At 45.8% G+C, this 13963-nt stretch overlaps 1 protein-coding gene across 2 annotated transcripts in view; it reads right to left on the bottom strand.

The window, feature by feature from the left end:
• BAALC (BAALC binder of MAP3K1 and KLF4) overlaps positions 1-12731 on the bottom strand; it is an 81799-nt gene extending 69068 nt beyond the window's left edge. The window contains exon 1 of one of the 2 annotated variants that reach the window (XM_038000214.2): positions 12372-12731. In XM_038000214.2, the coding sequence (XP_037856142.1) occupies positions 12372-12531 (160 nt within the window). In that variant the 5' untranslated portion in view covers positions 12532-12731. The remainder of the gene's footprint in view (positions 1-12371) is intronic. The other variant, XM_008001269.3, reaches the window with a different exon arrangement.
• Positions 12732-13963: the final 1232 nt, after the last annotated feature.

The following is a 13963-nucleotide window of genomic DNA, read 5'->3' as shown; positions in this document are numbered from 1 at the left end:
GTTCACCTTATGAACTTACTTGAAACATGAAACTATTAAAAACAATATATTATTATTGTTGTTATGGCAAAATTGTAATACTAGCAATCTTGTCACCTTGGTTTCTGGCAGAACTTCTCTCCCTCCTCACTTACCTAATTCCTTTTCCCCTTCTCTCTTGTTCCTGCAAATCTTCTCTCCTCTCCGACCACAGCTTTAGGATAAAAGATGTGACCACTTTGCTGGCAGCCTGCCCAGTATCTGTTCTACCATTTTTCCTTTGCCAAGAGGACCCTGATACTTTTAGGGTAGCTTGAAAGTTCCCTGTGTAGAAGGAAATGACCTCACACAATATCACGTCCCCTTGCTGGGGAAGCCCACATCCAATACCTGGTCAATACAGGGTAAAAAGCTAAAAGTCTTGAGTTCCTAGACACCGTGCAGCCCAGAACACCTACGTCATACAGTTCTGACCAATGAGACCCAAGCAAAGTTTACTGGATTCTAGGAAAACTGTCATTTTACAGATAAGGAACAGATCAGGCAGAATGCCCCTTTCTGCCCTTCTCGTTCTTCCCATTTGAAATAAGATGGTGCAGCATCTTGAAGCCATGAGGATGAAATCCATACACTAAGGATGGCAGAACATTAAACCCAAAGGAGCCCAGCTCCTCAACAGTGTCCATGACTGGGTGTGCCCGCTGACCTCCAGACCTCTGTGCAGACCTTCCATGGGCTAAATCCCATTCCTGGAGTTGGTTTCTGTTCAGGCAGCCAGATGCACTCCCTAACTGGTCCAACAGGTGAGGAGGGTTCCCTTCATTCAGCAAACAACCACCGAGGGCCTGCTCTGTGCTGGGTACTGCACTAAGCACTTGGACTGTAACAGTGGATGAGTCTGTCAGACCCTTGACCTCACGGAGCAAGAGAGTCAAAAACTAAACAGTAAATGAACAAGACAATGACAGGCTGTGGTGTTAGGAAGGAAATGGCCAGGCGGCCACTGGGGAAGGCTGGTCTCTCTGAGGAGGTGACATCTGAACTGAGAACCAAAGGGTGAAGAGGAGTTAACCACAGAGAGGGGGGCGGGTGTGGGGAGGAAGCACATTCCAGCAAGTGTGAAGGCCTGTGACAGGAAGGGGCTCCATGTATTCAGAGAACAGAGGGGAATCAAGCGTGGCCGGAACATGCTGAGCAAAAGACAGAGCAGAGTAAACAATGAAATCATGCTGGAAAAGCAGCAGGGATCTCGTCATGCAGGCCCCCGGAGGCCAAGGAAGGGACTGGGATTTTATTCTACACATAGTAGAACAGGAAGCTATCAGAAGGCATTAAACAAGAGAGTGACAGGACCTGACATATGTTTTTAAAAGATCGTTCTGCCTAAGACATGAAGAATGAATTGTCAAGGGTATGAATGGAAGCAGGCTATGGCAGATGTTCAAGTGGAAGACAGATGTGGCTTGGCTTGGGCAGGGCCTGTGGAGATGCAGAGTAGACCTTCATACAAATGGAGCTGCCCATGAGCTTCCTGTATATGATTACAACAAGGAGCAACCTTGTCAGTGCACTTAGAATTCAAATGGACAGACTAAGAGGAAAGGATGGCTAAAGATGTTTAGAAACCCTCAGATGGCAAGAAGGATGTATGCTGGGTCACTGGAAGGAAAAATGGGAGAATTCACAGAAAGTCTGTGATTTTTTTTTTTTGATATTCAGAGGGAAAGTATAGGATAGCATCAGGGGCTACTGTATGGGTTCTGTTACCGCATATTAATGAGGAATGAATAGAATTGCTGAGAGGTGGTGAGATCATTGTTCTAGAGCATGAATTGCTCATGGGGCAATCACAACATTCATGACTTTTTCCAGAAATGCTGGGCAGCTCCAAAACAAGTGTGTAAGGAACAGAGGGGAAAGGTGACCCAAGGTTTGAGATTGGCATGACAAGCCTGGTGCAAGCTTGAGGATGTGAGGGGATCCTGGCTGCTAGAATGCACAACACTGAAACACTAGGCCCTTCATACTTGTGAATGCATTAATTCTTCAATAAGTCTAGTCCTACAATGTGGAAACTGAAACCCAGAGAGGCTAAGAAACTTGCTCAGGGTCACACAGCTGATAAATGCCTGTTGTTAAAATCAAATTCCTAGGCCATGTGAGGTGGCTCACGCCTGTAATCCCAGCATTTTGGGAGGCCGAAGCAGGCAGATCACGAAGTCAGGAGATTAAGGCCATCCTGGCTAGCACGGTGAAACCCATCTCTACTAAAAATACAAAAAATTAACCGGGTACGGTGGCCTGTGCCTGTAGTCCCAGCTACTCGGGAGGCTGAGGGAGGAGAATCGCTTGAACCCGGGAGGTGGAGATTGCAGTGAGCTAAGATCGAGCCACTGCACTCCAGCCTGGGCAACAGAGCGAGACTCCATCTCAAAAAAAAAAAAAAAAAAATCAAATTCCTTAACAACTGAACTATTATATTATTCCAAACAAAGTAACAGGGAGAGTGATGGATGAAGAGAGCAGGTCGAGGTCCAGGGACCTGAGGTCATGATGCTCGCAAAAAGCTGGCTCACTAGTTGGGGAGTAAGTATAGGAAATTGTAAACAGAGACCAGATCTAGCCAGATGATGCTGTGGGTGTGGCTGTATCAGAATTCAGAATAATGGCTTAGAGAAGAAGGTCAAGAATCCCTGGGTTGGCTTTCCAGGCCAAACGGCATCAGCTTTGCCTAACTGCCCACAAAATGCCCATGAAGACATAGAAAAAGACCAAAACTCACAACATCACCACAAGTGAAGAGTGGTAGACAACCTAATCCCAGAATCTAGGAGAAGTTGGCATCATTTGTAAAGCAGATTGTGTTACATTAAGAAAAACCTACCCAGGTTTTTGGCTTTGCTTTATTACACAGAAGCCATATGGTGAGATGTAGGCAGACATTAGGTACCTATCCCATCTGATGCAAAGACCTGGAGCTGGAAGTGCATGGAGTGGTACCAGCCACAGCTCTGGGCAGCCAACCTGTCTGACCTCATGGGCATTTGAGACTCAGAAAGCTGGTTCCTGCACACACACACAGACACACCCAGCCATACACACACACACACACACACACAGAGCCATGTTTCTATATACATGATATGGTTTGACTGTGTCCCCACCCAAATCTCATCTTGAATTGTAGCTCCCACAATTCCCACATGTTGTGGGAGAGACCTGGTGGGAGGTAATCGAATCGTGGGGGTGTGTCTTTTCCATGCTATTCTCAAGATAGTGAATAAGTCTCACGAGATCTGATGGTTTTATAAAGGGGAATTTCCCTGCACAAACTCTCTTCTCTTGTCTGCCACCATGTGAGATGTGCCTTTCACCTTCCACCATGATTGTGAGGCCTCCCCAGCCACATGGAACTGTGAGTCCATTAAACCTCTTTTTCCTTATAAATTACCCAATCTCAGGTATGTCTTTATCAGCAACATGAAAACAGACTAATACAACCTATAAAAAGACTAAATCCCAGAAAACAGCTAGGAACAACATAGAACAGCATACTCAGCCTGAGCCTATTGTGGGGGCTTGAGGGGGAGGTAAGAGGGAAACATGGAGGAATTATGTACAGTGGAGTCACATGTACATTTCCCTGGTATGTAATTTGCCTGAATTCAAGTATATTTGCCCAGTATTGAAAGAAAAACAGAAAAATCCCTTTACTTCTCCATGACCTTGCCCCCTTTCTCTTCCTCCATTCAAACTAGACTTGGGCTCCCACTACCTCCATATGGTTTCCTAAATACAAAAATGAACAAAAAATATTTTTTCTTGGTTTTTGAGCTTCCAAGCAGTTTGAGGAATTTTTCCCATTCACCCCATCCCGAACTTTAAACATCACCTTCACGTAAGATGTAAATACAGCATCATCTTCATAGGACCTGACAGATGAAACCTCAATGCTGAGAGAGGCATTATTTTCCTCTGCGCGCTTTTTCTATACTTTCTAAATGTTTAATTAGGAGCATGCATTGCATTTGAAACCAGAAAAAAATATATGATTCTGCCTAAAGACTGTTCTGGTTTAACGGGCCTATCAGGTGACTGGGATGCAGGTGATACCTGGGGCACCTCCTGCAACCCTTTCTATGGAGATGGAGACTGGAGCAGCGTGAGCACTCAGCACAGGGAGAGGACAGTGTAAGCACTGCAGAGCTGTGGGACTCAGCCTTGTAAATGCTGGCAGGAGGCTCCCACGGTAAATGGTTAATATTTTCAGAAAAACCCAAGGCAGATGGGGTGGGGGAGGGTACTACATTCATGCTTAGCAGCACAGCACAATGTACCCTGCGCTGGATTCAGAAACAAGAGACCTGAATTCTGATCCCAGCTCTCCCACTTCCAAGCTGGTGGCCTGGCTCAATCTCTTCATCTCATTGAATCCCAGCTCCTCATCTGGCAAGTGACGAGAGCAATGGTTTATGAGGTTATTTCGGAGGGTGATACAAACTAATGTCAAAAAGAAAAATTCTCACATATAGTAAATGCAAATTGTAGATTCAGATAAATGCTATTTGAATCTAAACAGCCAGGAAACAGGTCCAATCTCAGAAAAAAGTGTGAGTAAGTAACAGTGGAAATCCATCGACTTATTATTTCCAAATGTTCACAGTGTTAGTGCTCATAAACACACTTGCATTGGTTTGCTAGTGCTGCCGTAACAAAGTGCCACAAACCGCATGGCTTAAACAACGGAAACCTGCTGTTTCCCAGTTCTGGAGGCCAGAAGTCCAGGACCAAGATATCAGCAGGCCGGTTACAAAAAAAAAAAAAAAAAAAAGAAAGGCAGAAAGAATGAATGAGACCTACTATTTGATAGCACAATAAGGTGACTATAGTCAATAATAACTTAATTGTACATTTTAAAATAACAAAGTGTAACTGGATTGTTTGTAACTCAAAAGACAAATGCTTGAGGGGATGGACACCCCATTCTCCATGAGGTGCTTATTTCACACTGCATGCCTATATCAGAACATCTCATGTGCTCCATACGTACGTACACCTACTATGTACCCACAGAAATTACAAATGAAAAAACATATCAGCAGAGTTGGTTTCTTCTGGAGGCCCTGAGGGAGAATCTGTCCCCTGCCTCTCTCTGAGCTTCCAGTGGTTTTCAGCGGACTCTGGCGCTCCTTGGCTGGTGGCAGCATCACCAGTCTCTGCCTTCATCTCCACATGGAGTTCTCCCTGTGTGTCTGTCTCTGTCTCCAAATTTCCCCTTTTCATAAGGACACCAGTCATTCTGGATTAGGGCCCACCTTAATGAACTCATTTCAACTTGATTACCTCTTTAAAGATTCTCTTTCCAAATAAGGTCACATGCTGAGGTACTGGGATAGAGGGGAGTTAGGGCTTCAACCTGTGAATTGGGGGAGACACAAATCAGCCCATAACAACATTCTAAAAGAACAACATTCTCAAGAGAGATGGCTGTGGTTGGGCATGAGACAGAATGGGAGTCAGGTGTGTGAGGAAGCAAGTGTTCGTTAGCCAAGCTAGCTGGAGCTATATCACAATTGGGCTCAGCGTAAACCCCTCAAGTCTGCTCTGCAGAGGAGAGTAAATGTGGCATATAGGCTGGCCAGAGAGGCTCTGAAGGAATCTTCACAGGGATAGGATTTTGCAGCAGAGGCCAAAGGTCTGCTGAGAGTATCTCAAGGCTGTGGGCCTGATATGGGAGGGCTCCTGGGATGAATAGCCCAGCATCATTGTCTAAGAACAGGTTCAGACACCCAACTTCACAAGGTCAGAATGTCCTTATCAGCAAGAAGATGTTGTGGATCACAGGTGCACAGATCCCAGGGTGAAGGTGGGACCTCCAGAGTCCAAACCTGAGGGATTGCTGAGTGCAGGAGGAGCCAGGAAAAGACCTCTTGCTGACTCAAAGAAGAAGGCCCTTCCCACCAGGGTCTATAAATCGAAGAAAAAAAAAATCTGCAATGTTTTTTGCAGAAAAAAAAATCTGTGTTTATCCTTTGAGTTACAAACAATCCAATTATACTCTTTAAATTATTTTAAAATATACAGTTAAGTTATTATTGACTATTGTCATCCTATTGTGCTATCAAATAGTAGGTCTTACTCATTCTTTCTACATATTCTGGAGGAAATTCTGGAATGCACTTAGGATGCTACTACACCCTGCAGTGGAGTCACCTTAAATTCATCTTTGGTTAGAGTTGGAATTGTTTTAATCTAACGTCCAACAAAGGCAAGTTTCAATGGACTGATATCTAAGACAAAAGCATCTAAAATGAGACTCAGGAAAGAGGTTATAAGAATGACAGACTAAGCTTCATTTGCACAGCTGGATCATTCATTCATTTATTCATTTTCACAGTCATTCGACAAGCGTGTGGAAGATGCCAGGCATGCAAATGTCAATCATGTGGTCCCCAACCTGGAAGAGCTCACAGACTAACTAGAAAGACAGAGGAATAACCAAGCCCTGGCAATGCAGTGTGACAGGTACCATCACTAGACTCTCAAAGTGTCTGGAGATCCAATGGCACAACATGATACTCTGCCCAGGAGACAAGGGCCATGGGAGGATGAGGCTTCCTAAATCTTTACAAACTGCCTAGGTTTGTTACCACCTGTCTCTTGCAGTAATTTTAAGAAACAACTTGTAACAAAGAGGCTTGTGTTTGGCAAAAGGGGTATAAGGAAGGTGGGGATGTTTTCTTACTATGCAGCCCATCAGACAGACAACAAAAAGTTGAGCAGAGGAACTGATAAGGAAAGAGAACATCATCTGTGGGGTCTATAAGAAGAAATTGACAAACAGAAGTTTTAGATTTACTCATTTATGAGAAATTACTCAGGGTCCTAATGTAACCAGAACAGCGTTAGGCACAGGGATAGGACTGTGCGTGAAATGACCCCTTATCTAACCCAACAGACCCCTTGCCTTACCAAACCTAACAGTCATCCTTGAGGGGAGCAGATGTTAGTCACTAATTATTCAAAGATAGAACCACAAGTGGTAACAGGTAAGTGGAGGCAGCTGGGGTGTGGGTAGAGGGGGGTTTATCCACCAGGAAGCCCAGGCTGTCCTCTCCACAGGTGCTCTCACTCTCGGGGATGCAGTCAGGCCAGCTGGGCTGCCCTCCTGTTCCTCTGCAGGGTGGGAGGGTTGGCTGAGACAGTCCCCTTCCTCTGCTGGGCTCCTGCAGGGGTCTGTATACACACTGACCCCTCCCCAAGCAGAACAAACTGCTTAGTTCCTGAATGCCTCTAATGCTTTTCTCCATGCCCTTCTAGTATGGACCATGGACCATGCTGACCTGAATGGTGTCCAGTTTTATGTCTGTCTTCCCTATAATAGTAACTTCTTCAGGTCATCTTTGTGCAAATGTCTATTCAGTGAACAAAAGAGCTAAAAAAGACATGTCTTTTATCATATTCTATCAACACAGGGAAACGAAGACCTAGAATATTGTCTTCATAGCTCTATCAAAATGAATCAAGGTCAGCAAATTTAAACACTAAACTGAAACCAATAAGATGAAATTTAACAGAAATAAATGCAAAAATTCCTTATTTGGGGTGCTGAAATCAGTCATAGCAATTCAGGATTCATAAGGAAAGAAATCCATTCATTTAACAAACGTTTATTGAGCACCACCTATGTTTTAGTCACTGTACCAGGTGCTGGGTACACAGCAGAGAAAATACAGACAATGTCCTTGATGTCATAAAACTTAAATTTGAGTATAAAGAAAGATCTAAGGGTTTTAACTAATCATAAGCTTAATGTGCGTTATCAAGGTAATATGGTAAAAACAACAGCAGGAAGACAAACAAATCCTAACCTGAACAAACCAAGAGGGTCTGTCCAATGACCATATCATAACACACCTCGTATTGCCCTATGCCGTTCAGCTGACATCAGTAGCGTGGAGTTAGCCATAGGTCCCTTGTATCAAGAAGGACTTTGACAAACCAAGTAGTGTATTTAGAGAATGTGGTCCGGCCTACATGAGGTGTGAGAAGTGATTGAAGGAACTGAATGTATTTGACCTGGAAGATCAATGGTAAGAGATGTGACAGCCATCTTCAAATATTGAAAGAGCTGTCTGTGCAAGACTTGATCACACCGGTCTGGAGCTCACCGGGTAGAAATTACAAGGAATCAGAAAGAGTCTCACAAGAGAACTGCTCCACAAAGGTATGGGAAGGCCTCCTTCCTTAGGGAAAAGATTTTCCAACCTTTAGAGATGATGCGGAAGACAATTGTGCTGTCTGAGATCAGAGTAGAATATCAAAAGATCAGACTTGACTTTGAGTTTCGTGAACTGTAAAATCAAGAATTTCACAGCATATCCCTTATTAATCAGGAAGGCAGTATTTAGGAGTAGAGGCTTTGGAATTGGATAGAGCTAGATTCCAGGCTGGAACTGGGAAAAGTTACTTGCAGACTTCAAGCCTCATTTCCTCACTTGTAAAAGGAGGGTGGTTATAGTTCCTGCCTCATTCCTGCAGTGAGGATTCAATGAGAAAATTCAAAGTGCCCAACAAAGCACCAGGCCCCTGGTAAGTCAAATGATGGGTAATCATAATATTAAATACTCTCCATTTTATTTGACTTTCAGTTTATTTAGGTAAATCATTTTGCTGTCTGTAATTCTGCAAACCTCTATTATACTAAGATAATTATTTAGCAATTTAAAAATGGAAAGTAGAAGTTCTTTAGAAAGTTTTGAAATGTTTTCTCTGCAGAAATTAGAAAAAAAAAAGCGTGCTTAAGGATGCAATTTATGGGGCTTGTGATTACACTGAGGTGAAGCTAGGAAGTTATTAATGAATAGAATGACTGAGCTAGGTTGGGTCATGGCAACCTCAGAGACTTCCTTTCTCCTTGGAGACCCCCACCAGGCAACAGAATTAAAAATCAGTCCAGCAGACTAATTTGATGAGGCTTAATTTATGTCAGACCAATCTGATTTTCTTCTGTAACAGAGGGACAGACTTTGGTGACACAGGAAAGCAATGGCTATCACATACCATGGCTTCAGCTAGGTCTTAAATTCTAGCCTACTTAACAGTCAAATCTAAAAAATTAATTCAGTTCTACTGAGTAGTGGAAATGATCTCCAAAAACAGGAACCACAGGCTCAGGATCACTTTTTGCGTAAGAAGATGCAAGAAACCCTCTTCTTTGTGAACTGGCAGAAAAACACGCCCCTCCCTATCTGCAGTGAAATTCAGAATTCATTCAACAAATATTTGCTGGACACCTGTCATGTGACACACCCTCAATCTGGATTGGGCTAAGAGAAACACAAGTGAGATTTAAAAGCAGATGTGATTAAATGGGACTTTTCTTGGACAGATGTGTTTGTGGAGTTGAGGTGGTGGGTTCAGGGAGGCTACAGAAGAAATGGAATCTTTGGATTGGGTCAGGTGTTTGAAGGGAGTAGGGTAAAGTTGGGGAGAACTTTTTAAAGAGAAGTTGAGATCAGAAAGGCCCTTGGGAGAATTTAGGCTAAACTGATTCAAGTAGGAAAACCTCAGTAGCAAGGACTGCAAAGAAGAGGCAGAAGGGGATCTAGGAAGAGCTGACAGGATGGAGGACAGATTTACACAGAGCATCCATTCATTCTGAAAACTTTTACAAAGTCCCAGATGTGCTCAGTACAGAAGACACAAAGATGAATTAGCTTCACCCCTAACCCTCAAAAGTCCTGAAGTAGCCAGGAGAAAAGGTGGCTTCAGTTTGACACCAAAGGAGAATCACTAATGTCCCAGAAAGGATTCTTGGGAACTGAGGGTAAAGTCTGTGAGTGGTTGAAGGAGTGTTCCGCCAGGGATGATTCCCCTGAGAGTCTCATTTGCCTCACTCGGCTGACTTCTCCAGCTCTAGAACTCCAGTAGTGAAGCCATTTTTGTTGATTTTACAATCTGGACTCTCCTAAATCTAGCTCTTTCATTCATTCCTACCCACCTCTCCCATCAGAAAACAAATGCTGTAAACAAGAAAACATGGCGTTCTGGCCTCCTATCACAACACAGCCACTGGGGGCTACTAGGTGTCCCCCGGCAGCTTGGCGGTAAATTAATGAGTAAAGTGCTGGCAGGGAGTGGGTGAGGCGGGAGTGAGGAGGCAAAGGGGATGAAAGGAATACAGAGTCCTGGCCCATCTCCCAGGGTGGCTGAAACCCAGGAGATCTGTAGCTTTCACAGATGACCCATTCTGACTAAAGATGACCAGCTCCCAGTCTGAAAAACCCACAGGAGTCAAGCCATTCCCAAAGGCCCTAGGCAATGTCAGTACACTCCCAAGGAAGGCCTTGATTTAATCTTAGTCTTCAGAAATATCCTCCTCCCCTGAGGCTAACAGAAATTCCTAGGGAATTAAAATGACCCTGCCCATACAAGCATCTTGCCAATTTCAGGGTGCTGTCCTGGGGCTGAAGTGGAGCTCCTCCTCTGGAGGATGCAGGCCTTCAGGACCACCTGTCTGGCAGGGCTGGCCCATGTTTGGCAGGGTACCGTGAATGAGTGTGTCTGTCCCAGGCCCCACCTGTTGCAGGGACCAGATCTCATGATGGATGGGATGTGAATTAGTATGGCAGAGTAAAAAATCAAAGAGTGTCAGGAAAGTTGTGAGGAAGTATGTACATATAGAGCCATCCCATAATAACTTTCATACCCATACACATGCATATACGCACAGAGACACACACATACCCCATATACTCCCAGTCACCATGGTAACCATTTCTTAAAGCGGTACTTAACGGGGTTTTGATTGTTTATTATATTTTTTTCATGCTAGATCTTTTCACTCTTATTTCTTTGGAGTACATCTCTGGCCTTTGACTCTCTGCTGAGAAGTACCACACCTCCTTGGGAAACTCTGTCACATCTAACATTTACCAGGTCCATCTAGAAGGCTCATATCTATCCTCATGCTGACACTGAATTCAGCCAACACACCATTTGGTAACTTGCTAAAAGCATTGGCAATACAAAATAACCATTATGATTGCCACTGTGAGTCAGAAAATCTAGAGACAAATATAGTGTGTATTGTATTGTATAGCTTTCACAGACAGTCCTCAATTTTAAAATAAAAGCAAGTCACAAAGTTAATGTGGAAAAGGAGCCAGCTTTGGCCCTTAAAAATGGAGAAATCTATTCTCGATTAAAGTGACAGCTCTTATTTAGTAGGCATGGATTTAAGATTCTTAACCTTTTAAAAGTAATTCGCATTTCCTTCCTCCTCCTATGGTATACATTATGCTTCAAATTAACCCTATTTTCCATTTTAGATTTCATTATTCAAAAATGCCAAAAACATCAGTGGGCGAAGAAACACTTAAAACATGTTTGTCCAGATATTGATCTAGCTTTGGACAACATCCATGTAATAAGTAGTGAGATTTTTTTCCTTTCAATGTCACCAATACGTGTATGGTTAAAGGTCAGTCTGTGGCAACAGTTTGCATCTCTGCACTGTAATTACTTGTTCTGCTAAAAAAGAAAAAAAGGGGTGGGGGGAAGAAAAAGAAAAAGAAAAAAATCTTGACTCATGACCTGACCAGACAGTTCTTTGCATCTCCTTTTATCAGATTTCTGCTGAATGAGGAAAGACCTAGGCAAGAGTATTTAATTTAGAGTCAAAATCCACGTGTATGCCCTGCCTCCTACAAAGCATTGGGACACCATGGGGTAGGGAGAGAAGTCCTTTGCTATGGAACAACTGCTCCAAAGTAACCTAAAGTGCAGAACTAGCGATGGGGCGGGCATACATTTATTTTGACCTAAACTAGGATTCTGGTCTTTGAAGACCGCGACTGGGTTCATTTCCTAGAGGGAGAAAAGGGGAAGCGACAAGGAAGACTCCACCCAGGCGAACCCAGGCAGGCGCCTTGTGTATAAATCCAGGGAGAGGGGCGCCAGGTGGCCAATGGATGAGAAGTCACCAGGCTGGGTACGCAGGTGGCCGGGGTGGCAGATGGGCCAAAATGGGGCGGAGGCGGCCCCGGGCGGATCGGGGTGGGTGGCTGAGGGGTAGGTGTGCGGGGGAGGTGGACTGTCCTCCCACCCACCGGTCCCCCGACCAGCAAGCAAGCCTTGGACAAGGCCAAGCAGCGTTGGGCTTCCCGAAGCTGGGGGATGGGCGCAGCCTTCGGTAAGGGGCTCTGGTCGACCCCGCTCCCTGGGCTTGCGTCTGTTCACCGCTCAGCGGGCAGGTCCTGCCTCTGCTTCCTCCCAGTCACCCCTACCGAGCCATCAATTCCTCGGGGAACCGGCTCCTCTCTCAGTGCCCGGGCCAAGGCGCCCTGGGAAGCGGGCGGGCGAGGGTCTGCAGGCACCGGGCCACTTACCCGCGTGCAGGCCGCCCGCTTCGGGGCCGCTGTCCGGGGCGGCGGCGCTGGGCGGCGAGTCCGAGTCAGTGTAGGTGAGCCAGGTGGATTCTGTCTCCCGGGTCCAGCTCTCGTAGTAGCGGGGCTCGATGGCATCCGCCCGGCTCCCGCCGCAGCCCATCCTCCTGCGCCGCAGGCGCGCCGGCGGCTGCTCAGCTGTAGGCTCTGACGGCGGCTCAGCCCCGGCGGCGCAGCCCCGGCCCGCGAGGAGGCGGCGGCAGCGACATTGCGTCCCGGCTCCCGCCCGCGCTGCAGCCGCGCGGAGCTCCCGCGGTGTCCGCCGCCCCTCCGCCGGGCCCTCTCCCCGCCCGTCCCTCCTCTCCGTCTCCAAGGCCCTCCCTCCCCTTCGGTCCCCACCGCCCAGTCCTCCCTCCCCGCGCCCTGGCCACCCCAGGGCCCCCGCTCGCCCGCCCCCTTCCTCAGGGCTCCAAGCCAGCCCGGGAGGAGGAGCGGCGGCCCCACAGCAGGAGGAGGGCTAGGGCTCCGGAGGGGCTCGGACCCGTCGGGCCGCGATTACCGTTCCCAGTCTCTGGCCCATCCATCCATCCATCCATCCCCTCACCCACTCATTCATTCATCCATCCTTCCTTCCTTCTTTCGATCCATCCTGGAAAGAACTGAAACCCCAAGCTTTCTGGCCACCTGTTACAAAAGCAATGGAACTGGAGGCAACCCCACAAACCCGGCCAGAGTATTGCCGCTAAGACTTAAGGAACAGTCAGAGCCTATGCCTGTCTTATCTGATTTGGGGAGGCAGGAGTAGGGCTATGATTTTTAAGAGAGTTGGGCTAGGCAGTGTCACTAACACCCCTTCCAGCTGTGGGACTTCATTATCCCCTGAACTTTAAACTCCAGAAAGCAATAGATCACCTGGAACCACCCAGTATCCTGAACCCCCTCTCTGAGTGGAGCGTGGAGGCATGGCTCCTCCCTCCAAGCCCAGGGTGGCCTTGACATTCCTGGGGTCCAGTTGTCAGCCTTTCTTTTCCCGGTGCACCCTCAGGTCCATGCGGGTTCAGACCTAGAGCTCAGACTTGGGTAGGCCAATGAATTTACCTGTTCCAAGAATCCAGAACAGGTGGTGAAAGATGAAAATCTTAGCCTTCAAGAAGCGGGTAGGAAGGGAAGGGTTTGGAAGAATAACTCTTCAATGACCAAGCTCTGCTAGAATATGGTATTAAGTAAGTATCATATTCATTCATTCATTCAATGAATGTATATTTACTAAATTCCTATTGTGGCAAAAGACTGTTCTAGTAGACATAATACATATATAATATATTCTGTATTTTATCCACTGTATGTAGACTACAGGGTGTGATGTTTAATACAGCACGTCAAGCATAGAGAATATAGATATAGTACTCATTATATACTATATAATTTATAGAATGTACTAGAGTACATTGTCTATAACATTTAGTACGTAACATCCAGTAGGTAGGGCAAGTTCAGAGCATTGCCTGGCACATAGTAGGCCCTCAGTAAATGTCCAGTGAATGAATAATAAAGTATCTTTTTATAGTAATTTGATTCACTTAAATTATTGCAAT

This window comes from Chlorocebus sabaeus, chromosome 8 (assembly GCF_047675955.1).
Source record: "Chlorocebus sabaeus isolate Y175 chromosome 8, mChlSab1.0.hap1, whole genome shotgun sequence".
Taxonomy (NCBI): domain Eukaryota; kingdom Metazoa; phylum Chordata; class Mammalia; order Primates; family Cercopithecidae; genus Chlorocebus; species Chlorocebus sabaeus.
This window is presented reverse-complemented; position numbering and strand designations above follow the sequence as displayed.